The sequence below is a fragment of the Erpetoichthys calabaricus genome, chromosome 3, assembly GCF_900747795.2.
Source record: "Erpetoichthys calabaricus chromosome 3, fErpCal1.3, whole genome shotgun sequence".
In the NCBI taxonomy this organism is placed as follows: domain Eukaryota; kingdom Metazoa; phylum Chordata; class Cladistia; order Polypteriformes; family Polypteridae; genus Erpetoichthys; species Erpetoichthys calabaricus.
This window is the reverse complement of record NC_041396.2, coordinates 33,263,672-33,290,386: the sequence shown is the minus strand read 5'-3', so window position 1 is coordinate 33,290,386 and position 26,715 is coordinate 33,263,672. Positions and strand designations below refer to the sequence as shown.

General features: G+C 42.0%; 1 protein-coding gene across 1 annotated transcript in view; it reads left to right on the top strand.

The window, feature by feature from the left end:
- Window positions 1–25,294, top strand: part of itpr3 (inositol 1,4,5-trisphosphate receptor, type 3) — a 196,277-nt gene extending 170,983 nt beyond the window's left edge. The window contains exons 54-58 of the mRNA XM_028796574.2: window positions 9,434–9,561; window positions 9,654–9,819; window positions 22,578–22,738; window positions 22,912–23,073; window positions 24,489–25,294. Coding sequence (XP_028652407.1) covers window positions 9,434–9,561; window positions 9,654–9,819; window positions 22,578–22,738; window positions 22,912–23,073; window positions 24,489–24,584 — 713 coding nt within the window. The 3' untranslated portion in view covers window positions 24,585–25,294. The remainder of the gene's footprint in view (window positions 1–9,433; window positions 9,562–9,653; window positions 9,820–22,577; window positions 22,739–22,911; window positions 23,074–24,488) is intronic.
- Window positions 25,295–26,715: the final 1,421 nt, after the last annotated feature.

Sequence of the window (26,715 nt, the reverse complement as noted above, 5' to 3'; positions counted from 1 at the left end):
ACACAAATTATTTTGTCAGTAACACCGCACAAGAATGCTGCCAAAAATCACATGATCGCAAAACACTTGTCAAGTGTATCACTATCTATCCATCCATCCATCATCCAACCCGCTATATCCTAACTACAGGGTCACGGGGGTCTGCTGGAGCCAATCTCAGCCAACACAGAGTGCAAGGCAGGAAACAAACCCCGGGCAGGGCGCCAGCCCACCGCAGGGAACACACACACACCAAGCACACACTAGAGACAATTTAGAATCGCCAATGCACCTAACCTGCATGTCTTTGGACTGTGGAAGGAAACCGGAGCACCCGGAGAGAACATGCAAACTCCACGCAGGGAGGACCTGGGAAGCGAACCCAGGTCTCCTAACTGCACGGCAGCACCGTGCTGCCCCAAGTGTATCACTCGCGCTCAAAATATAAATTGTGATTACAAAATGCGCTGTAAATGGAACTTACACTTACAAAGCCTGTGGTGCTCATACATGGACTTTTAGTAGTAATCGAACTCCAGAATCTTGGTGCTTCTTATCCACCATTATTGAATGAGACCTGCCAGCCAGACTTACTCAAAAGCAAACAAACAGCATCTGATAGTGTTTTAGCAGGCTGACACGGGCACCCTCAGCCCCAATGCAGGCAATCGGAGACTCTGAACAGACAGCAGAATTAAGCTTTATTGTATGGCACACATACAGACTCACTTAAGATGGAACAATGAGCCTCCAGCAATGGGCACCTTTCACTTTTATTACAATTATCATTTCAGCCATTATTCTTTCTCATCTGACTTCTAGCATTCCATTGCTCTAGTCCTGCCTCTAATTAATTCCACCAATAATTCTTAGTTAACAGGGTGTCAAACCCCCCCCTGTCCATCTTATCTGTTTGATAAGGGCTATTCTCTCCCCCTACTATCTCAGGGCTCCCTACAATAATAATAATAATTCTTTGCATTTATATAGCGCGTTTCTCACTACTCAAAGCGCTTAGCGATTGCAGGTTAAGGGCCTTGCTTAAGGGCCCAACAGAGCAGAGTCCCTATTGGCATTTGCGGGATTCGAACCGGCAACTTTCCGATTGCCAGTGCAGATCCCTAACCTCAGAGCCACCACTCTACCAATGATTTACAACCAAAGAGTTCACATTCCCTTCTCTAAGCGAGGAGCCCATTCTTCAGCTCTCTAGCACGTCTGACCTTTGGCTTATGAACTATTGGTGGTTTCAGGCTTATACAGAATAATAAAAATATATGTAACATAAGCCTTTTTGACTCTAACTCTTACATCTTAATGCTTAGTGAAATATTATATCTACTTGTCTCATGTGTGTATAATACTTTTCTAATACGTGCAAATGACCAATTTTATTTCTGTAATAGTTGGTTTATACAAAGGGCGTTCTCTATAAAATCCTGGGATGATAGAAGCTCCCACCCTCATATCAAACAAACTCTGTGCCTCTGCTGCCTTGAATTGGGTAAAAGTGTTTGAGAATGTTATGTTATAATCAGAAATAAACTTGAAGATTACGTGCATAACAGTAACATGAGAGTGAAGATCCTGTCAACCCAATCTGTTACACCTTTTTAATCGGGCAACTTGAGTAGTAGACAAAAGCAAAAAAAAAATAATAATGTTAATTTATTAAGACTTTAAAAAGCCTTTGATGCAGTTCCGCACTGAAGATTAACTTTAAAACTAGAATCTTCTGGCATTCGAGGTCACCTACACTACATACCTGGATTTCAAGTTGGTTAATTAGCCGGGGCCAGCATGTACAGATAAGAGTAGAGTGAGGTGAGGTCATTATGGGGAGTCTGTGCTTGGACCGTGACCTTTCAAATTTAGATTAACGATGTTGATTCTGAGATAGTTAATAAACCTGTGAATTTCTCAGACTGCATTAAAATTAAAGGGATACAAAGAACTGAGGAGGCACCAAAAACTGTTGATAAAGACCTGGACAGTCTTGAAAACTGGACAAACGTGGAAAATGCAATTTAGTGTAGAAAAGTGCTACTCATAGGCCAATTGAACAATACTAAGAAGTACAACCCCAAATCCGAAAATGTTGGGACAGTATGGAAAATGCAAATAAAAAAAAAATCAGTGATTCCTAAATGTACCTTGACTTTGATTTTATTGAAGACACTATGAACCCAAGATGTTTCATCTTTTGTCTGGTCAACTTCACTTCATTTGTTAATGTACATCCATACCTGCATTTCAGGCCTGCAACACACGGGGGCAAATTAGGGCCAGTAATGATGTAAAATAATTAAATAATGATGTGATTTCAAAAAGGTGATTGTAATCATGATTTGGAACAAAAGCAGTCGCAAAAAGTCGCAAAATCAATTAGAATGTTCAAGCAAATTATAGAAAAAAAAAACAATCTAAATCTGTTAAGTAGTCATCTCGTGAAAAGCGGGCAGACATACAAACAGGTCTAAAAAAACTATAAGAAATTTCGTGCTTGGACCACGAAATTTTTAAAACCATTTTCATTGTCAGCACCTATGGGCCAAGGGTAACCTACATTCCAAATTTCAAGTCCCAAGTCCTCATGGTTCGGAGATTTCATGATAAGTGAGTCAGTGGTATTTGGCTTTTATATATATATAGATTTTGTATGCTTATTTTTTATACAGTTGAGGACAAAATTATTAGCTCCCCAACAGAAATGGAACAAAACCATTAGCTTTACTAAAGAAGTAACCAGAATCAAAAGTGTTTACAACATAATTACTTCTAAAAGAATAAAAATAAAATCTCCAAAACATTGGAGGAAAATATCTTACTGATTAATTGAAAGGCTAAAATTATGACCATTAATAATCAATAGTGTTCCCCTTTGAACTCAGAAATAACAGGACCCTCCTACTGAAGTTTCTAATAAGACTCACAAGTCTCTTGAGGGATCTTAGCTCATTCCTCCCTAGCAAATTTCTCCAGCTCACCAAAATTAGATGGTTTCAAGCATTGACCTTAACCTTGAGCTCCCATCAAACAAGATTCAAGAGTATTTATTATCATTTCATCCATATACAGTAGTACAGCATACAGTGAAACAAAACAATGTTCCTCCAGGACCATGGTGCTACGTAAAACACAGGACAACGAAGAATCCATCCATTTTCCAACCCGCTGAATTCGAACACAGGGTCACGGGGGTCTGCTTGAGCCAATCCCAGCCAACACAGGGCACGAACCAATCCTGAGCAGGGTGCCAACCCACCTCAGGACACACACAAACACACCAAGCACACACTAGGGCCAATTTAGAATCGCCAATCCACCTAACCTGCATGTATTTGGATTGTGGGAGGAAACCCACACAGACACGGGGAGAACATGCAAACTCCATGCAGGGAGGACCCGAGAAGCGAACCCAGGTCCCCAGGTCTCCCAACTGCGAGGCAACAGCGCTACCCACTGCGCCACCGTGCCGCCCACAAAGAATCCAAGACACATAATATATAACAAGGTGCATGTGAGTCAAATGTGCAACCATGTGCAACACTGCAGAACAGAACACATATATCAGATATTAGTCGGGTCCATGAGTGTTCAGGATTCTGACTGATTGGGAGAAGAAACATTTTCAAGAGAACTTGGGCTTTGAGGAGGCTACTCCTAGACCTTGGTTTTGTTGTCCTTTAAAAAGTTACGGACCAACTTTGATGTGTGTTTCAGGTCATTGTCTTGTTGGACGACCCAACAAACCCTAATCTGGCAGCAGATTTCCTCACATTATCTTTCAAAATGTCATTATGTTCCTTCTTCTTGACCCTGTGTACCTGAAGCAGCAAAACAGCCCCACAGCATTATACTTCCATCTCCATGTTCAACTGTAGGAACTGTGCTTTTACAGTTGAAGACCACTTCCTGCCTTCGCCAAATATCCGTGTGCCTGATCAGCTCCCGTTTTGTCTCATCAGACCAAAGTGCAGACTCACAGAGCTCATCCGTTATGTTTTAAATGGTCCCGGGCAAAGTTCTATCTGGCTTTGATGTGACGATGTGTGAGGAATGGAGTTTTCATTGGGTGATGACTTTGAAGCCCACCACAGTGAAGAGACTGCTATTCCACTCCATATCAAACCACATTGTTGATTGTTTTCTTTGTCCGTTGTGTTCAATGAAGACCTCTGCTTTTTTATACCAAGAGTCTCAGAGTGTTAAAATGGTCTTAACTGGCTCAAAAATCTCAGAGGGATGCAAATCTGGTCTTACTCTAGGAGAAAGAGCGAGAGTAGTAGCATTTTCTCATTTTTTCTGACTTACAGATCTACTCCCAACTTGACCAGAACTTAGGAGAGCTGGTAAACTATACTAACATGCTTGGAGCTACCAGCAGATAACATTCACTCAGTGATCGGTACACACATTCTGGTAAATGGCAGAATGTTTTAGAAACGATGGTCAACAATGAACTTGTAAAAAGAAATCCATTTGATAGACAGGGAATAATATTTGTAACCAGTAAACCCCGATTCTCAAAAGAATTGCAAATCCAAGAATGGCAATCACTTTCTGTTCCCTCAGATCTTTGGAGGGATGAAAAATCATGGAGGGTGGGTGCGTCCTGGTAAAGTTTTCATTTAAATAAATATATTTGTACTAAAGCCGTTTCTTTTTGGAGCCGTGACTCCTTTGGTTCTGGTGTTTCAGAAGTGCGTTGTAGGCGCCTTCGTTCATTGTTTTTATCCATGTGGTCTTGTTTTTGTTTTTCTACGGCTGTGTTGTTAGCTAGAAGTCGTTTGCTGACAGCGGCAGATTCACGTGCTGAAGTGACCATGGCGGCGGATCCAGGCTTGGAGATCTACATTACTAAACGAAGGTTGTATATGCAGTGGTGTGCGTGTTCGGGCGGTGTTTGTACTGTGCACGGTTTGCCTCTGGCCTCTGGCATCCATGCATATATACAACCTGGCGTCCACACTTTACCTCAAGTTTAGTTTACAGGTTGTGTTGTGTTGTTTGGGCGCCACCTACTGACTCTGGGTAGCCACTGAGTTTGACTCTGGGAAGCCACTGGGTTTGACTCTGTGGCGCTGATGTGCTGTGCGCGTGCGCTTTCAGCACGGCTTGCTGGGGCACTGAGGCGATGTGTGTGTGCGCTTTTGGCACAGCTTGCTTCTGGCATCTGGCATCCATGCATATATACAACCTTCGTTTAGTAATATAGATAAATCTTCCAGTTCACTTGATCACTAAATCTACGCTAAGAAGCCATAAGCAATGTCAGCCAAAATGAATAGGATGGTAATGTTACGTTTTTTGGCCATGAGGAAAACACAGCTTTGATCTGGGTATGTCACAACCAACCATTTCTCAAATATTGCACCAGGCTTTGAACATCTTTAGAACATGTGAGGGGATGCTCAGATTTATACATTTCTTCACCACTCACTGTGAAATAATCTTAAAGCAAGCTGAGTTGTTGGTGTGATTGATGACACGCACATAGAGATTATTGCCTAAAATGGAGATGATCGTGCATATGTGACTCACAAAGTGATATCACAGTGTCAACACAAAGGTGGTCTTGACTGCAAACTGCATTGTAGTAGGCAGCATATTTCCTTAAAGACAGACGGGGCCGGACGGACGATTGACAGGAAAATATCACACAGGTACACTGAGCTTTGCTTTCCACAAACCCCTAGAACATGTGCGTTACTGTGGTAATCCGCCTACCAGGCATTACCACTTTAAAGGAAAGAAAATCCTAAGAGTAGGGGAAAGTCATCTTTTGCAAAATAAACGTTAAAGCACTTACCTGTTTGTCATTAAGTGCTGGGTGCGCTTTTGCAGTCATTTTAAGGTTCATGCAGTGGGACGCCGGCAACGGGTCGGTGCACCTCCAGGAGTTACCCTGTCATAAAGACTCTCTTTGGTCCCGCCGTTGGCAAAGAAAGGTGCAAAGTGTTTTAGTTAAGAACGTGTATGCATGCATGCATTAGTGTGAGGAGGGAATTCCCAAGAAAAAAGAAACTTACTTTTGTAGTTTGTGTCGGGATGCACTCCTGTTTGTGCTCGTGCGAGTGATTCACTTGCCCACATGCGGGGCCGCTAGCCCTATTTAATACATGCCTTGCAAAGGTTGAGAGGAGCACCTGTGCAGAAAACACCAGCGACAGTCGCGATTGGTGAAAAAGAGCATTGTGTCGCGGTATTGGCTAAAGATTTGCTCCCCGACTATAAGAGGCACTTCCTGCCTCAAAAGCGTTGTCTTTGAGTCAATCTGATGTGGGGAGTGTGTTGGTATACCAAACAGCGGCCTGGGCCTTATTTTGTAAAGATTTTCTTGTTTATAAATATCTCCTAGTCATAGTTTGATTTTGGGTGAAGGTATTTATATAGATGTTGGGTTTATGGTGCACTTTGTTTTTTCTTGTATATTGTAAGTGAGTGGACGCTAGGTGGCACTGTTGCCCCTCTTTTACCCAATAGACAGATGCTCTGGACACAGGTAAAACACCAAGAAGTTGTTTTATTTTTCTTCTTCCTTCTTTCCAAAGCACCTCCACTACAATAAACACAATATTCTTTCTCCTCCACACCTCCCAGGAAGCGTTGCCCACCTCCTCCCAACTCGCTTGCTGGGTCTCCACCAGTCCTTTACTGTATATAGTCCTTGACCCGGAGGTGCTTCTGTTCTTCCACTCACATGACTTGCTAGCACTTCCGAGTCAGATGGAGAATTGGATTTTCCTTCAGCCCCGCTATAAATACGGCACAAGTCCTTCTGTTCCTTTACAGCTCCCCCTGGCAGCACCCATGGCACCCAACAGGGCTGCGCAACTGAATGCCCTGCGGGAATCCAGGGCACCGGCAGATCTCTGGGAAGCTGCCATCTAGCGTTTTGGGGGAGTCAGTGACCTAGAAAAGCTGCCTTCCCCCATCCTTCTATCTCAGGGGTGCTCCCGGCCACAATATACACTGGTGAACACCTTTTTTTCATTTAGGAAGACTACCGTTTTTGTGTATATACATTTTTGTCTTTATTTTTCATTTTTGTAGACTAGAAACTTCACTGTATATATTGCTCACTATTTTAGATTTGGACATTAGTTTTTGTCATTTTGTTGCGCCTGTAAATAAAACCCACTTTTGTTTTGGAAATACCACCTTTTTGTGTCTGTGTCTCATGTCTGACTTCTCTCAAATCTGATCCCAGTCAGTGCCAAACTACAAGATGTGGTCAGGTGCCAACCTTACCAATACTCGGGGTGTCACAGTTACACACTTTACAAGAAGGTTCAAGAAGGCAGGTGGTGACTTCCAGGGCATTGAATAAGTAGAGCCTTGCAGAAGACAAGGGGGATTATGGATCTACTCAGGAAGACAATCAGGAACACTGGAAATGTCCGCAAGAATAGTCATGGGTCGTTTCAACAATTGCTATTTTACAAATCGATTCCTTGCCCATAACAGCGGAAAGGTGATTCTTCTGAAAGTACGGCTGTAAGTCTTTCATTGTTAAATAAACCCACTCATTATAATGAGGTCTACAAAAAAATATTTTTTGTTTGCTAATGGAAACTTCCGACCAGCTCTTTATGAAGTTTTTTACACTGATTCATTCATCCATCCATTATCCAACCCGCTATATCCTAACTACAGGGTCACAGGGGTCTGCTGGAGCCAATCCCAGCCAGCACAGGGCGCAAGGCAGGAAACAAACCCCGGGCAGGGCGCCAGCCCACCGCAGGGTTTTTACTCTTAATTCATATGTGAAATCGGAATTAAGCTAACACGTCAGGTTTTTGAGATACACATCACTGACGTTTTGACACATTTGAATATCAATATATCAAGACAATATCTGGAGTTTGGACTATGTCCCAACAAAATTGTTTTGATGTGTTTATTCTGAAAATAATAATAATAATAATTCATTACATTTATATAGCGCTTTTCTCAGTACTCAAAGCGCTATCCACACAGATAGGAACCGGAAAGCAAACCCACAATCTTCCACAGTCTCCTTACTGCAAAGCAGCAGCACTACCACTGCGCCACCTGTGAGGATGTGAAAACAAACCAGAAGACCATACCAGCATGTTCTCCACAAGCTCAGCATAACTCTCTGCTCTGTGACTGCCAAGAAAATTCTGGACGACCCGCACGAATGCCCCCCATGCTGCTGATTCAGTTGGCTTCTGTTCCCTTTTGAACTCATCGTCAAGCATCAGTTCATGTTTTTCAGGACCAACAAAAACACTTTCCTTAGTTTTGGCTTCACTTTTCTCGAGACCAAACTTATTTCTTAAAATTCTGAATAGCATCGCCATTTCTGTCCATCGCCTTGACAAAATTTTCAAAGTAATGGTGAATCTAATGAACAAAATGTCCTAAAATGCAATTTATGTTCAGGAAACAGTAAAACCTCTACCTACCGCACCGTCATGTTTGAGTTGTGTCATTGTGCTTAAGAATCATATAAGACTTGGTCATCAGTAACAAATATTTTTTCCGCTAATTAAAAATGAATACTTTTTAAATAAAATTAATAATGACAAGGAAAACAACTCACAGCTGTTAGTAGCGTGTGGCATCCCTAGTAGAATTACCGGTATTTATCAAAATGGTTATTCATCTTTACTGTCCAGTCACCCTAGTTGTCCAAGACCTGGAACATAATAACTAAAAAATGGGATGTGCTGGACAAAAACAGTTTTCAAATTTGGATTCAGCAAGTGAAATTTGTTAAAGAACTGGTGAAAGAATCCCAGTAGCAAAATGCTTGCTGACCAGTGGTCAGACTTAAGTCACATTCAGTGTGTGTCTCAGTCTTCCAATTTCGATACTTGTTCCACTATTGTTCTTGATGTTGTTATGAAATCATGAGTCTAGAGTACTTTATGAGACCGGCAAAAACTTTTTATTTGAACATAATCACCATATCCCTTTGAATATTATTATTATTGTCTGTCTGGTGGAGTCTTAGTGTTAGTATCAGACAACTATAAAGAGTCATCATGATTTCCAAGGAAAGTACAAAACGCCCTCTTGAGTTCCATTTTGTGGTAAGGGGTGCTGTAATCTCATGACGTCATTCATTCTCAAACATGAACTCCTACTCCACACTTGGGTGTAGGACGCTTCATAACTACTTCTCATATCCTGGGGGAAGGCCACATTCTTATCCTAGTTAGGCTTTTAGCTCAGTTCCTAGGAGTAATTCTAGGATGCCTGATAAATACGGGCAATGGTGTCAAAAAAGTTATGAGGCTCAGTCCACGATGTCTTGTGAGTACTTTAAGCTAATGACTCCATATGCATTTTCTGAGACACCGTAGCAATGTAGTAGCCTGTAGACGATGTACATGTTCATAATATTTTTGGACACACAGGACAGGTTTCAAGCATTTCACTCAAGGAAGCCTCAGGGTTTATATCTGTTTTTTCATTGCAGAAGATGAAGAGGATGATAACAAAGAACGAACTTGCGACACCCTACTAATGTGCATCATTACGGTGCTGAACCACGGTCTCCGGAATGGAGGAGGTGTGGGGGATGTCCTGCGAAAACCCTCAAAGGATGTAAGGAAACATCTATAGTGAGATGTAGTAAATTATTATGGTAAGTCTTCACATACCTGCAAAGCTTCTAACTCAGTATTTCCATTCTACAGGAAGGCCTTTTCCCAGCCCGTGTTGTCTATGACCTCTTGTTCTATTTCATTGTCATCATCATCGTCCTCAACCTTATTTTTGGAGTGATCATCGACACGTTTGCAGACCTGAGGAGTGAGAAACAAAAAAAGGAAGAGGTCCTGAAGACCACCTGCTTTATTTGTGGTAAGTGTCTAAATGAGAGTTGGGCTTGGGGTCTTAGACATGGAACAAACTGAGGTCAGTCTCATTTATGCTGCACCAAGTTTCTTGTTTGTTAAGAGCAAGCAGCTCTTCACTTTATAATAAGGGGGCATTTAGGGAGAGTTAATACTAAAACTGTAGAGTGAAAGAATATGTGTTAACGGAAAAGAAATTAATGGGGGCCATGACCCAGGCAGTGAAGAAGGAGGTGTTTGCAAGTGGAATTGTAAGTGATGGGCTTGTGTGTAGTCTTGCCGTGTATATTCTGCCTAAGGAGCTGGATTGGGAAGCGTCAGATGGCAAGTTGAAGTCTTAGCACTAACTTATAGTGACTCTGTTCACGTCAGTTCAGCAAGGCATTTATTTACATATTAATGGAACGCTCCTGTAAAAAAAAAAAATATTTTTTATGTTAGTTACATCGTGTAGTTTGTAATTATGGTCAAGAAAAAAGATGCAAAATGGAAATAGCAAAGTCTCTTATATAACAGGTCTATAGAGGCCAATGTTGGACGCCAGCAAACAATATATAAAAACTCCCATGAAAACGTCCCACGTTATTCTTGTGTTGCATAATCCACACGTCAAGTCATACAGTCGTATGCTGACAATGTCCCAAACTCATATACTTTTACTAATTATATAAAAAAATATCTCTGTTAGCCACTCTCATGACGGAGAATATAATGTGCTCAGAGGTTATGATAGAAGCCCGGACACAGACAGACACTGAGACAGCCAGAAGTCCAAAACACACACACACGTTTATTTTCTTCTTTTCTTACAGTGCCACACGATGCTCTATAACAGCTATAATTAGCTCACAATTCCTTCTTTTCTACTCTTTTCCTTCTCCTCTGCCGCCCTCACTCCTCCACTCGCAAGCTCCGTCTTCTGCCTCCCGACTCCGGCTCCCCGACTGGAGTGAGGTGGCCCCTTGTATGTTGCACCTGGATGTGCTCCCTGATGAATTTCCTGCAGCACTTCCTAGTGTGGCGGAAGTGCTGCATGGGCACCCGGAAGCACTCCAGGTACATTTGGTTCCTCTTCCGGCAGCACTTCCTGGTGTGGTAGAAGTGCTGCCATTCAGGGCTCTAGGATCATCCAGGTGGACCCCAAAAGGGCTGAGCTTCCAAGCTCCCAATCCATGGCCCTGATGTAATCCAGGGGGTGCTGCCAGGAGCGTCCCGGTAGGGCAAGGTCCCCGGTCGTCTGCCACAACATGATCGAGTGTTTGAATTGTGGACCTTCCTCCCTTTGTTACGTTTCTACTCAGCAGTGAGCCACTGATTATTTAGTGGCAGTCTGTAAACCGGCACTGATGAATTGACCTTCTGCTTGTTGAAGCGTCTCAGATATGCACAAGTGCAAGGCAGATTCTCCTCCTGGTAATGTTTTTACTTGCTTTACTTTAACTTTTAATCTTCAGCTTTACATGACAAAAGCTGAGGTTGTGGGGTCTTGGGATTGGAACCAGTCATTTGTAAATCTTTTTTTGCCCTTTGACAATTTGACAAGAGTCCAAAAAAAAGTGTGTGCTTGCAACCCAAGACCCCGTATTCCACCTCTGTCCTTTCAGTAGACATTCCTGCCGACATACCATGAAAGGTTAGGACCCCAGAGGGCACCAGATCACTTTGCAAGGATTTTATAGCAAAGACCTGAACTCAAAACTTGCAAAGTTAGTTGCTGTGGGATCTTGTGGCAGCCTCCTTAGCTTTATTTTTACCCTCGGAAAAACGAGACAAAAGCCTTGAATTTATTTCAGCAGCAAAACATACTGTTATGTGAAACAGAAATGTGAAAGTGACATAATCACAGTAGGAAAAGTGTGTCTAGTGTCTGCTGCTATACTGATGCAGACTGAGTACACGTCCTTTGTGTGATATGTTTTGAAACAGCCATCAACATACATGGGCATTGTTTGTGTAGATTTTTTGTAATATTTTTTCAGAGGTTAGAACAGGGGTGGGCAATGTCGGTCCTGGAGAGCCACTGTGGCTGCAGGTTTTCATTCCAACCCAATTGCTTAATTAGAAACCAATCCTTGCCAATTTCAGACCTTATTTAATTTTATGGCTTGTTAGCCAGTAATGTAAGGTTCTTATATCGTAGATTTTTTCCTTTCCAAAGATATCGTCCAAATGATTTGAAGCCTTAAACATATAATTTTTCTGTCTGTCACATTTTTCTATTATGTGTTTTATTAAATCAAACAGTGCATGATGAACACACACAGATGTAAATGGAAACAAGCTAGATGGAGCACTGCTGGCTGCTTTGTCATTTACATCTTATTACTAATAAGGAGCCATTAAAACACAGCGAATGTAGCTATTTAAGAATGAAATAAGCAATTAAGGGTGTGGAACCTTAACAAGCGAGACCACTAAAATGAAGCATCAAAATGTCACTTGAGCAATAAGTGCTTCATCAGCAATAATTGACTTCTCATTAAGAAACTGGGTTGGAACAAAAACCTGCAGCCACTGCGGCCCTCCAGGACTGACACTGTCCACCCCTGGGTTAGAATGTCAGCGCCTGATTCCCATGATCCACAGCGCCTGTTGTGTTATTGTAGCCTATCACAGCGCAAGTCATCGTGACTTCTGCATTTCCTCTGACATGAACATTACAGTTGCTGCATTGTGAACAGAGCTTAGGAGGCGGACATCTCTTGCCACACAGCTACTTCACCACACTGCAGTTTGACGTGTCCGTTTCATGGTGGTCCAGTTATTCAGAATCATATGTATCAGTTTTACTTTGAAGTAAAATGCCAAGCATTTCAGGTGAGGTGTAGAAACCGTCCATTGTTATACAACAACCTTGGTCAAGCAAAGGGTCCGCCAGTTATAGCACAGATGCTGTACTGTACTGACATCCTACTTGGTCCCTTTACCACTGTTAAGTATCGAGTTCCAGATGTACCCACAGCTTGCTTTGCACAGAATGTAAAACTTGATACCAAATCAAGCCCATTTTGATGCGATGTGCGGTTTCCACGACAGCCTTCCCATGAGACTTCTGTCAATACTTCATGAAAATTCACTTTCTGCATGTTTTTGATGATCACCTGATACACATCCCACAGTTTGTACAGTTTCAGTGCTGGTTGATTGCCGTTATCATAGTCATCGTTATTAGTGAAATGCAGAATGTCATGATGAGCAAAAAATGAGACTCACTCATAACTTCACAGAAAATGGATGTCTGCAGCAACCAGTTTGTGAACCAGAGCCATCTCTTGTTTACTGCTTTACCCACTATGCCTTGCGGTATCGGGAGCATTGTCCCCTCTAGGCTGCAAGGGTACACTGTGGGCACCTTTTTTTCTGGTGTGTGTATTCTGGCAAAGGAGCTGGATTGGGAAGCATGAGATGGCAAGCTAAACTCTTACAACTAACTTATAGTGACTCTGTTCACGTTAACTCAGCGAGGCATTTATTTGCAATTAAAGGAACACTCCTGTAAATAAATACATTTTTATGTTAATTACCTCATGTAGTTTGTAGTTATGGTCAAGAAAAAAATTCTGTCTCATGTTTTGATGCAAAACAGAAATAGTAAAGTCTCTTATATAACAGGTCGATAGTGGCCAACGTTGGACACCAGCAAATAATATTAAAAACTCCATGAAAAAGTCTCACGTTACTCTTGTGTCACATAATCCACACGTCAAGTCATCCAACTTTTACTCAAAAATATTAGAAAAGAATATTTTTTTCTGGATGCCATATAGCTCTCTTGAATTTTACTGCCCCACGTGCTTCGTTATTTGTATATTGGTAATGATATGCAATGCTCAATACTCCACATGGAAACATTTGTTGTTAGTGTGTTGCCGATTCAAATGCTTAGTACACGCTCATATGTTATTCACATCCGTTCAAAGGTAAAAATAATTAAAAAAATAAATTCAAGGAGACATTGGACAGAAGATTGGCGCTGCAGATGACATGTGAGTGTTTACCAGTCTGCCAGCGACTGTGGCAAGGAAATATTTTGCTGTGATTTTTCCGACACTGCTCAGAATACAGGTTCATTTTAACAACTGTTTTCTCCACCAGACTATCATTGACAAACCATAAATAATCCAGATAATCATGATCAACAGACATGGGCAATGAGGGGATGCACAATTGTCAGAAGTAGTAAGAAGCTGACACCAAACACGACATTACTGAAACCTGGAAGGTCAGAATCTACCAAACGGGTGGGTTTCAGCATCTGATGACCAATTCACACCGTCATCACTATTGTTTGACTCAAGCAATGGTTCCGTTTCAGTTTACTCTAAAACTGACTTTCAGCTGTTCATTTGCCATTGTGGTTTTGCTCAAAGGTTCCACCCCTCTCATGAATATTGATGAGCTAAAATGGAGTTACCATAAAGATAGAATGCGTAGGAATATTCCCAAAGTTTGTGCAGCATGATGTTATTCATCCACTAGATGGCAGCAGAACACTTCCCCAAACGTTATTCAGGCTTAACTCTGTAAAGCGGATAATTACACGTCACCCTCAGTCGGGCTTAACTGTATTTACACAGAATTCTGAGCCCCACTAACACTTGGGGTTAACAACAAAAGAGATTAAACTGGGTATGTGGCCCACTGCTATAACTGGAAGAAAACCTTTTTACCAGGTCTGCCAAGGCAGCTGGGGGCATTATAGGAGGGCCAACCATTTCTAATTAGTCATTAAAATGCATATAAAAGTTTGTGTAGTTAGATGAGGAGGTTTAGCAGGTCTGACTGTTAGGGATTCTGGTGAAGTTTACGCTACTTTTCATTTCACTCCCACCTCCTCAAAAGTCCCCACTTGGATTAAGGCACCAAAATGCTAGCTAATGTTCAACCCCACATCTGATGTGTGTAATTATTTAATCAACTGCCTGGAACAGCAGGGCTGCTTCACTAAAAGCTGAACTTTACTACCATAACTCTGTAAGAAAATAAAATAGAAAACATACTTTTTAATTACTCTATGTAAATCAAAGAGACAGACAGTGAGAGTGCCAGTGTTGTGCAAGTTCACACCTCACAAGAACTAGCTCAAAATTCAGTTCACACAGATTAAAATGAATAGATTCACGTTCATAGTTCACCATTTCAATTTTGAACTAGTTCATGTTCAGTTCATTTTGTATTTTTTTAAGGAGTGAGAATAAATGACCCATGAGTTTACATTTTTCAATTTTGTATGCCTTATATTAGGCTCTTACAGTGTTCTTGAATAAAATACAATAATTATGAAGACTTTTTTATTTAAGTACACTTTATTAAGGTATACCCAGCAACAAACACTTATAATCATAAATGCTAATATCCTCCCGGTCAAAAAAGAAATGAAACAGATGCAAGTATGCATATAAATTACCGCTCTATTTCCAACCATGTGACACAAATGGTGACCGTGGAACCAACGTGTAGGTGAACTAACCCATTACGCTATCGGTCAAGATTCGCATCATATATTGCATGTCCAACGTGGAAAAATATAAAGTGGCCTTGCGAAGTATGTTTTCCTAAAAAAACGCATGCTTGTGTCAGTGAGGGTGCAGCTAAAGCAAAAGCAGGCAGACACAGACAGTGCCTATTTGATTTTACGTTATTTTTTCCGAATACAAATAAATGGCAAAAAATTTGTACAAAATAAATCTCTCTATTATAAAAAGAAATCCTGAGACGAGACTTTGTCAGAGATCATTTCAAGTCCCGCGAGATGAGAGTTTTTGCCAAGAGATTTTGACAAGTCCCGTCCTCCTCTCAAACATTTACAACCACACCCACGGTCCACTCACTTCTCATTCTTGTGAATGCTATTGTCAGACACAGATCCTGCGCTCTCAGCTCCAAGCGAGGTCTGAAATAAAAGACAAAGAGTAGAAGACAAAGTAGAACATAATAAAGAGGTTCAAAAACATTGGCGCGATACACATGCAGAGCAGGTTAGAAATTATGAAAGTACTAAAATTTGAAAGTCTCAAAAAACTGATAGTAAAGATCGCATTGGCACTAACAAATGGAAATTATTACTTGGTGAAATAACGAAACAGCGAAAATATATGGAGATAGGTGATATGACAGAAGTATGTAGATATTGTTCAGATTTAAAGTTTAAGTCGTAGACTTGTAGATCGTCTAATTCGTGTTGTCATCAGAGAAAAGTAGTGTTTCTTCCCAATGAAGAGGCGTATTCACGAAAATGAAGAAATTGTTGTTTGGTGAAAGTGAAATCACATACGTGAGTGGCAGAGACACAAATTGGTTGGTGCATAGCGTCCACCCGGGGGTTGGTGAGCGAAGCAAGCCGGGAACAGAGCCCCCTAGTATTTGCAAAAATCCACTATTTGTGCTTATCCGAATACCATATTCAAATTCGTCTCCATACCCCTACATTACAGGGTTTATGTTTAATCTGAACCTAAACCAGATCCGGAATGTCACATAAAACTGAACTAGCTCACGTTCAAGTTCTTCACTTGCAAATACGTTAAGTTCACCGTTCTTAGAAAAATGAGCTGGTTCAATGAACGCACTGTTTTGAACTAGTTCATGCACAATACTGGGGAGTACTATAATAGCAAAGTAACTATTTGGATGTAGTAGGGTTTTTTTTGTACTTAACAAAAAACGGAATTTGTCAGTCACCCAAACATAAATAAGTAAATAGAGATCAGTCTATGTTCATTGATAACCTATGCTAAACACTGGAAAGCCATCAAAGTGTCATTGTTGTTCCTTGAACAAAACAAAAATAAAGGAACAGACAGTTAGATCTGTGGGTTTATCGACAGGATTAACACCACCTATCTGCATCTCGCAGCTGCTTTCATATATAAAGAAAGTGCTCATCAAGAGAGAGGCAGAGCGAGGCAAGCCTTTGGCGTTCATTCACACTCGTGAGAGCGCACATGCTCAAGGTTATCAACTGCTCCTTTGTCAAGTAAACCAACAGGGCCTTTCTAGTCATCCTAATTATTTTCCATATAAATCACGTTCATGCTGCAAAGAGAGGCCAGCAGAACAGGCCAAACAAAGTGCAGAAAATATTTATAACTTAAAAGCCATGAAGGTCGCCCCTCTCTCCCGTTGAATGATCTATACAAATTAGTACCGGTCAGCTTTTGAAGATACAAAGCTTAGCTGTTAATGTCACGTGAAGCGCAATGTTAGCCAGTGAATAAACCGTGTAATACACAGCATGGGTTGAATGGCATCCCATCCCAAACACACATATTTTTACTAAATTATTGTTAAATAAAGTATTTGTGGGAAACACTCTAATGAACCAAAACGGAAGGTGCTCAAATGTGACTGAGCATTGAATTGAAGACCCCGCTTTATTCAATGGCCAGGAGTCCAGCACTAACTGTTGTAATAGACATCATGGGTTGTCTGGCATTCTGGCCAGGATGGATGGTTCTTTACCTGTCCGGGGGACCTTTTTAATGCTAGGATGTGGGTGGCCTGGCTGTGCATCCTAAATGGATTGGTTAGTGGTGCCTTTCACAGTCAGGAGGCTCTTATAATGGATGGATGATGGCAGACTGCTTCCCATGGTCATGTGTTCCCTCAGTACACTGAGTGGCGACATCCCTCTGGTGTGCTTTCCATTTGGACACCCTGTGACAAGAGAGCCTCCAACCAGCAGCCCCCCCCACAAGCAGCACTCAAGGACTCCAACAGAGCAGCCCACTGAACATATAACTCCCATGCAGCCCAGACTGATGTCTCCATCCAGGGTACTGAGAAGCAGTCTCCTGTAGTCCAACAATTATAATGACCTTCCAAATGGGAAAAGTATCACTAACCAACCCAGTCGAGATGCCTGTCCACCCACATCCTTGTATTAAAACAGCCTCCCAGCCAGTTAAGGACCCATCCATCCCAGTCAGGATGCCAACCAACCCATGTTGTTACTGCGCTGGACTCCTGACCAATGAATGAGGCAGGGTCTCCAATTCAAATGCTCAGTCACATGACAGACAGTTTATTTAACAGTATTTTAGTAAAATTACGTGTGTTTGAGACATTGTGAGCATATCCCTGCATGACTTAACATGTGGATTATGCAACATATGTAGTGTAAGATTTTTTTCATGGACTTTTGATATTGTTTGCTGTTGTCCAGCATTGGTCATCATAGACCTCCGTTAGGCCCTGTCCACACAGGCGTTCAAATCTTGGTTAAGGGAACGCGCTCTGAGTAAACTGGGTGTTGTTGGGGCTCTTAATTGACTTCAATATGACATTACATTCGCGTTCATTTACCTCTGGTAAACATCAACCTGATGCCCTGATTGTAGTTTTGTGTGTTTATATGCAGGGTGACAGTTAGGCAGTCCGGAATGTTTTTAACCAGGATTCTCGAAATATGGATCAGTTGGCTTTATTAGAGCTGAACATTGTCCCCTTTGTGTTAAAATTCCTCCTGATATGGCAATGTAGGCAGAGGAAACATCACCGCCGCTATTGGGTTCACTCTTACTGCACAGCAGACGGTCATATGAAAAAGTTTGGAAACCCCTCTCAGCCTGCATAATAATTGACTCTACGTTCAACATAAAAGATAACATTGGTATGTCTTTCATTTCGTAGGAACATCTGAGTCCTGGGGTGTTTTCCGAACAAAGATTTTTAGTGAAGCAGTATTTAGTTATATGAAATTAAATCAAATGTGAAAAACTGGCTGTGCAAAAATGTGGGTCCCCTTGTAATTTTGCTGATTTGAATGCCTGTCACTGCTCAATGCTGATTACTTGTAACACCACATTGGTTGGATGAGCTCGTTAAGCCTTGAATTTCATAGACAGGTGTGTCCAATCATGAGATATAAAGGTATTTAAGATGGTCAATTGCAAGTTGTGCTTCTCTTTGACTCTCCTCTGAAGAGTGACAGCATGGGATCCTCAAAGCAACTCTCAAAAGATCTGAAAACAAAGATTGTTGAGTCTCCTGGTTTAGGGGAAGGCTACAAAAAGCCATATCAGAGGTTTAAACTGTCAGTTTCAACTGTAAAGAATTGAATCAGGAAATGGAAGGTCACAGGCACAGTTGCTGTTAAACCCAGCAGGTCAGGCAGGCCAAGAAAATACAGGAGCGGCATATGGGCAGGATTGTGAGAATGGTTACAGACAACCCACAGATCACCTCCAAAGACCTGCAAGAACATCTTGCTGCAGATGCTGTATCTGTACATCGTTCTACAATTCAGAGCAATTTGCACAAAGAACATCTGTATGGCAGGGTGATGAGAAAGAAGCCCTTTCTGCACTCACGCCACAAACAGAGTCGCTTGTTGTATGCCAATGCTCATTTAGACAAGCCAGATTCATTTTGGAACAAAGTGCTTTGGACTGATGAGACAAAAATTGAGTTATTTGGTCATAACAAAAAGCACTTTGCATGGCGGAAGAAGAACAACGCATTCCAAGAAAAACACCTGCTACCTACTGTCAAATTTGGTGGAGGTCCCATCATGATGTGGGGCTGTGTGGCTAGTTCAGGGACTGGGGCCCTTTTTAAAGTTGAGGGTCAGATGAATTCAACCCAATATCAACAAATTCTTCAGAATAATGTTCAAGTATCAGTCACAAAGTTGAAGTTACGCATGGGTTGGATATTCCAACAAGACAATGACCCAAAACATAGTTCAATATCTACAAAGACATTCATGCAGAGGGAGAAGTACAATGTTCTGGAATGGCCGTCACAGTCCCCTGACTTGAATATCATGGAAAATCTATGGGATGATTTGAAGCAGGCTGTCCATGCTCGGCAGCCATCAAATTGAACTGAACTGAACTGGAGAGATTTTGTATGAAGAATGGTCAGAAATACCTCCATCCAGAATCCAGACACTCATCAAAGGTGATAGGAGGACAGCGTCTAGAGGCTGTTATATTTGCAAAAGGAGGCTCAACTAAGTATTGATGTCATATCTCTGTTGGGTGCTCAAACGTATGCACCTGTCTAATTTTGTTATGATGCATATTTCATATTTTCTGTTAATCCAATAAACTTAATGTCACTGCTGAAATACTACTGTTTCCATAAGGCATGTCAGATATTAAAAGGAAGTTGCTACTTTGAAAGCTCAGCCAATGATAAACAAAAATCCAGAGAATTAAGAGGGGTTCCCAACATTTTCATATGACTGTATGTATAATCTATAACAAAATGCAAAAAAAGAAAAGCTGGTACAACACCATATTACACGCCGGTCAACCAATGTGCGAGTCAATGTTACCCTGAAGAGCAGCTACTTGTCACCTTGAAGTAAGCAAATATACAAACGGTACTCGTATATACACTCACCCACCCACCAGCATTAATAATCCATAGTACCTAGAGTTACGTCATTAGCACAAACTTACAGACTGTCTCAAATTCTCCATTATTATCATTATTATTTACACACTTGTAATCATGGGACATATCCAGTCCTCCAGAACATTAAATGAACAACATGTAAACGCAATACAGATGTTCTCTTCGTGCTCATCAGGATTTTGGCAGAAATTGATGACAAGAAAAAGCTTTATGCAACATTTTTTGGATGCCATCTGAATGAGCATCTGACTGACCGCAAGTGATGAAAGTCTGTGTGGACAGGCTGATTTGCCGTAATGAGCAGATAAATGCTAGGCGTTCAATCCTCACACGCCTGATGCTAGAGATGGCAGAAAAAACGCTCAGCGCAGATGTCTGTGTGGACAGGGCCTTATATTGAAAACTTTGATAACCACATTTTGCATAAAAGCATTACAGACTACATGGGGTAAGTGCAGATAAAAAATATTTATATTTTTAGATGGAGTATTCCTTTATTAATTTTCTTGTTCACTTTCAAAAGTTTGTTATAATGGCTGTCTCTTGGAAGTACAGTACTTTATGTTAGATTAAAGATTCCTTACCTTTGTGGTTTTCTTCCTATATTCCCCCCAATTTGTATATTAATCATGGCATTGTCCAACCTGATTAATTCGGAACAGGGTTGCAGGGGCTGCTGGAGCAAATCCCTGATAGCATTGGGGGAAGGCAGGAACAAACCCTGGAACAGGCTCCAGTTCATCTCAGGGCAAACACACAGTAGGGCCAATTCAGCTTTGCCAATTCACCTAACCTGCATGTCTTTGGACAGTGGGAGGAAACAGGCACTGACACGAGGAGAACAAGCAAATTCCACACAGGAAGGACTCAAGACGTGAAGCCTGGTCTCCTTACTGCGAGGCAGCAGCACTACCAATGTGCCACCATATGTGTATTAGTTTAATTGGTAAATCTAAATTGGCTGAATGGGGATGTGCATGAGTGGGCTCTACAATCATTTCTTGTCTGGGTTGGCTCTAGCTGTGCGCCAAGTGCTACTGGGATAGTTCTTGGTCTCCTAGAAATCCTAAATTTAAGAGAATGTGTCTTAGGTAAAGATTGGTTGATTGAAAGAGTGGTAAACCAAATTAAATGATGTTCAGCATTTGGACATATGCAGGTCCACACTCCAGTATCAATGCAGACTGGCAAAGAACTCTTTGAAGAGGGCATCATGCCATAAATGTCCACAAGATGTCCTTCCAGAATCTATTTTGCTTATAGCTAATACTAGCAGAAGCCGACTTCTTTATAATAGCAAAGTCAAGGCAAGCTGAGCCATTTGGGGCTACAGGATATGGAATTTGACAGATTTTATGTGTGGTTAAAATTTGCTTAAAATGAAATAAACTGAAAACTGAAGTTGAAGAATGTACCTGTATGCCAGGTTTAGGGTCCACACGATCAGTACTGTAGGTCTCACTCTGAGACATAATGGATGCCCTCCTCTTCTGCAGTGTTTATGCTTGCACTGGAAATTGTGTCCAGGAAAAGGAAGACGTAGCACATTCTCAAACCTGCTTAGTCCAATTCAGTGTTGCAGGAAGATGGAGCCTGAAAACAACCCCTTGACAGTTGTCTTTCCCAAAGCAAGATGACAAATAACAAATCAGACATGATGGTGTTCTTTCACAGTTCCAGGGTGCCTGGTTAAAATCTAAGCCTGCTCATAATTTGAAAGGTGCTGGTGGCAAGTGTCACCTCATGGAGGATTTCCTCCAGGTAATCCAGGGCCTGCTGTCATCCTAAAGACATGCAGGTCAGGTCGATAGGCTCTGTGTGAGTAAGTGTTGACAGATGGACACCATAGTTGATTCTTACCTTGTAATCAGTTGTGTTGGAATGGTCTCTTCCCCCTGTGTCCTTATATTGAAATAAAAAGAAAATGAATATAATTATTGAATACCTTCATTCAGATTTGTATTAGAACATGATTTTCTCAAATCTTCGTAACACAGTTCAGCATCATGGGGTGCTGGAGCCTATTCTAGCAGTATCAGAGCAAGACAAGACCCAGACATGGATGGATTACTATCCATCGCAGGCCTCACACATATACACTCTCATTCAGATGGAGGTAATTTAAATTTATTAATTAATTTAACTAATTTAGTTCTGGGGGTGTGAGAGGAACACCAGTGTACCCAGAGAAAAACCCACAGAAGCACAGGAAGGACATGCAAGTTCCACAAGGACAAAACCAGGCATGCAATACAAACTGAAGGTGCAGGATCTGCGAGACAGTAACACTAACCGCTGCTCTACCACACCATTCCCATGACATGCTTACCCAAGAGCTGTCAAACTGCAGTACGGCTCCATCTCTCCACACTCAGTGATATCCACCCTTCTGTTTGGCAGGACTTGAGCGAGATAAGTTTGACAACAAAACTGTGTCTTTTGAAGAGCATGTAAAAATGGAGCACAACATGTGGAACTACCTGTATTTCATCGTGCTGGTACGAGAGAAAAATAAGACGGACTACACGGGTCCTGAGAGCTACGTCGCCATGATGATCAAGGTACTGAAATATTGGGCTTATGGGTATTTGCCTTTACGTAACTTAATCTTGTACAACTTTTTTCTCACTTGTTTTTCTTTTTTGATGCCTTAAATTATGAACTTCCAGGCTCAATGAGCAACACTGCTGAAACTGTGCTAGCATTTTCAATTTAAATATATTTCTTTTAACAGAATAAGAATCTGGACTGGTTCCCCCGTATGCAAGCCATGTCTCTGGTAGTTAATGAAGGAGAGGGAGAACAAAACGAACTGAGGAACTTGCAAGAAAAGCTTGGGGCCACCATGTGTTTGGTTACACACCTGACTTGCCAGCTCACGGAGCTGAAGGAGCAGGTAGGTGAAGAACAGCAGTCAAGGCAGCAGAGTTCCTGTTTTAATGTCTGCCAGTTGTGCAACACTGCATTGGACATCTGTGGGTCTCCAAAGTAAGAATAAGCAGAGATCTGATTAATCACATTCAGGCTCTGGGCCTGTTCTGTAAGCTTGGGGCAGAAGGCAGGAACCAACTGTGAATGGGATCCAGCAGCCATACCACCTGCACTTTAGAATAGGCAATCCACCTGAAGCTGAGCAGGTTTGGGCCCAGCCAGTATATGGATGGGAGACCATCTGGGAAAAGCTTGGGTTCTTGCTGGAAGAGGTACTGGTCAGGTCATCAGGGGACACTTACCCTGTTATTTATGTGTGACGACCAACCAAGTTTCTTACTCTCAGGTCAGGTTCAGGTCAGGTTGGGCAGCATGCACTGGTACAGCGTGTTGCTGCACCCACCACACAACAAAACAGCTCGAGATCCTGGTTGGCTACCCCCCAGGCAGACACACAGTCCAGTCCCACCTTTCGTAGATGACCCTCTATCTGCTGCAGCCAGGTGTTACTTGGGCGACCCCTTGGCCTGGTCCAGCCACTCGGGTCCTCAACAATGAGGATCCTATGAGCCGCAGCACCCTCGGGTAATCGCGCCACATGGCTGTTGTGCTGTAACTCCCACACAATGCAGGTAATGTGCATCATTTGGGACTCCATGAGCAACACGAAGTCAAACCAGCCATACTCAAGGATTCTCCGAAGAGACACAGTACCGAAGGAGTACAGTCTTCATCACAGGTCACTGGATAGCATCCATTTCTCAAAGCCAAATAGCAAGGCTGGAAGCACCAGGACTCTAAAGACTTGGACCTTCATCCTTTTGCACAGATTTTGGGCGCACCACACACCCCTTGCCAGCGATCTCATGACACCCGCCCCCCCCCCCCCCCCCCCCCCATGCATACCAAATGAGTCCAGTCTTCATCTCAGGTTTCTATGATCATAAAAAGATCCCTGGGGATCTTTTAAAAAGAGTAGAGTGTTTCCTGATATCCCCCCTAATTTGCCCACCATGGCCTCATCCATTCTTGCCCCTAATCATCCCCAGTCCCTTATTGGCTAACTCTTGTCTCTCACTCTTTCACCACTTAGTAGCTAATGTGTAGTGAACAAACTGGCGCAAGACTGGCTGCCATCACATCATTCAGGTGGATGGTGGTGGTTCAAGTGGTTGCCCACTGTATGTAAGACACTTTCAGCAGGTTAGAAAAGCACTCTAGAAATGTAATTTATTATCAGTCCATTACAGAGCCCACTCACTCACACACACACGACACTGATTCTGAATTGTCATTTAACCTAATGCACACATCTTTAGAAAAACTGGAGTAAAAATTAGGAGCTCTGGTACACTTTCTTTTTACTTTTCTTCCTTACAGATGACAGAACAACGAAAGCGACGTCAACGCATGGGCTTTGTGGATGCCCAAAACAGCACAGCCGTTGGAAGCAACCACCACCTAGTCAAGTCCTAAAGGAAGTGAATTTCCCAGTTATATAGACCTGAAGTGATGGACTCGTGAACGTTATTACTTGAAACAAGGACATACAGGGTCATGCTAGACTATTATCTGGTGATATGACTCAGGACAGCTGTCAGTGGGACACCAATCCACAATGGTATTGAGGCAGTGTGAGTTGTGGCACAACACTAGGCCACACTGAACTCAAGCCAGTGGTGATTAGTTGCACAGAACTGGAACTCAAAGCGAAGCGAGTCTTTTGGAGATGTGTAGTGACCTGTGATGTGAATAGACATTTCTTGTGGCGCTGAAATGCCATCTGTAATTCAGGGACAATATGTACACTGTGGGCCTATCAATGGGTGCAAATGTGTTGAAAAATGGAAATAGCACTGAAGGTGGAAGTCATGAAGAAAATTCCTAAAGTATAAGGGCTTTGTGAATTATAATTAAAAAAAATCTAAATATAACACTGAAAACTGCAGAGGCTGGAGTATAAGGGACACAGGGCCATCAAATACAAGGCTGGTCCTATCAGGCCTGGACTGTCGCTCTCTTCAGATAGCACGAGATTAGTGGCTTGTAGGAGTGATTGCCTTGGACAATTCTGAGCCAAAGTAAGCTTTATATTCACTTGTGGTGTTAGATTTTTTTTTCTATTTTAATTATTACTACTGTTTTTATCTGTTGTATTTATTAAATTGGAAATGGTTAAGGGACAAGTTTGCATTCTGTTGGAGACGTATTCTTTGATAAATGAGAAGTGGTCACAATCAGACACTGTCCACTAAGAGTGCTTAGATCTTACATTTCTGCAAACAGAGAACTTGTCCTTATAGTGCCCATCAAAAGTATTCACCGCCTTAGAAGTTCTCACATTTTCTTGTTATACAACATGGAATGACAGTGGATTTAATTTGGAGTTTTTAACCCTTCTTTTCCTTCTTCTTTCGGCTGCACCCGTTAGGGGTCGCCACAGCGGATCATCTTCTTCCATATCTTTCTGTCCTCTCCATCTTGTTCTGTCACACCCATCACCTGCATGTCCTCTCTCACCACATCCATAAGCCTTCTCTTAGACCTTCCTCTTTTTCTCTTCCTTGGCAACTCTATACTTAGCATCCTTTTCCCAATATGCTCATCATCTCTCCTCTGCACATGACCAAACCAACGCAATCTCGCCTCTCTGACTTTGTCTCCCAGCCATCCAACTTGAGCTGACCCTCTAATGTCCTCATTTCTAATCCTGTCCATCCTCATCACACCCAGTGCAAATCTTAGCATCTTTAACTCTGCTACCTCCAACTCTGTCTCCAGCTTTCTGGTCAGTGCCACCATCTCCAACCCATATAACATAGCTGGTCTCACTACCGTCATGTAGACCTTCCCTTTCACTCTTGCTGATACCCGTCTGTCACAAATTACTCCTGACACTCTTCTCCACCCACTCCACCCTGCCTGCACTCTCTTTTTCACCCTGATCAACAGAAAAAGACTCCTTAATGTCAAAGTGAAATTACATCTCTACAAAGTGATCTAAATTAATTAGAAACTAGGGGGCTTTGCCCCCTGCTCACTTTGCTCACCAACCCCCCGGCTTGTGCTACTGTGGACGAAAAAGTGCAGACTGACAGCAGGTGATGTTTTTCACAAGTTCTTGTTTTATTCTACATCAGGAGTCACAGAAAGTAGAGATCCAGAGAGCACAGCCTGTCGCAGCAGGGCTCGTCTGAACCCTGAACAACGGCTAGGGGGAGCTTTAAATACCCCTCTATCTTATGATTCTGTAAATGATGTAATATCTGAACTAGACATTATCTAAGTTCCCCTTAAAACATACAGACGCCTTGCACATATGCCCTGCAATCTTATGATCTTTCTTCTTTCCTGAGCCATGTACTTTGAGGAAGTTAAGCACTGGGTAACATATTTTTGTCAGTTCAATAAATCAAGCTTTCTTTTTTACTGCCAGAGCACTGTTATGAAACTTAGTTACCAAATACACAGGGCACAAGGTGCTCAAGAGAACATTCTTCTTCTACACTACACACCAGCCACTTCGCGTCTCTGCTGCTCGTGTATGTCGATTTCACTTTCACCAAACAACAAATCTTTTAATTCTCGCAGATACGCCTCTTCATTG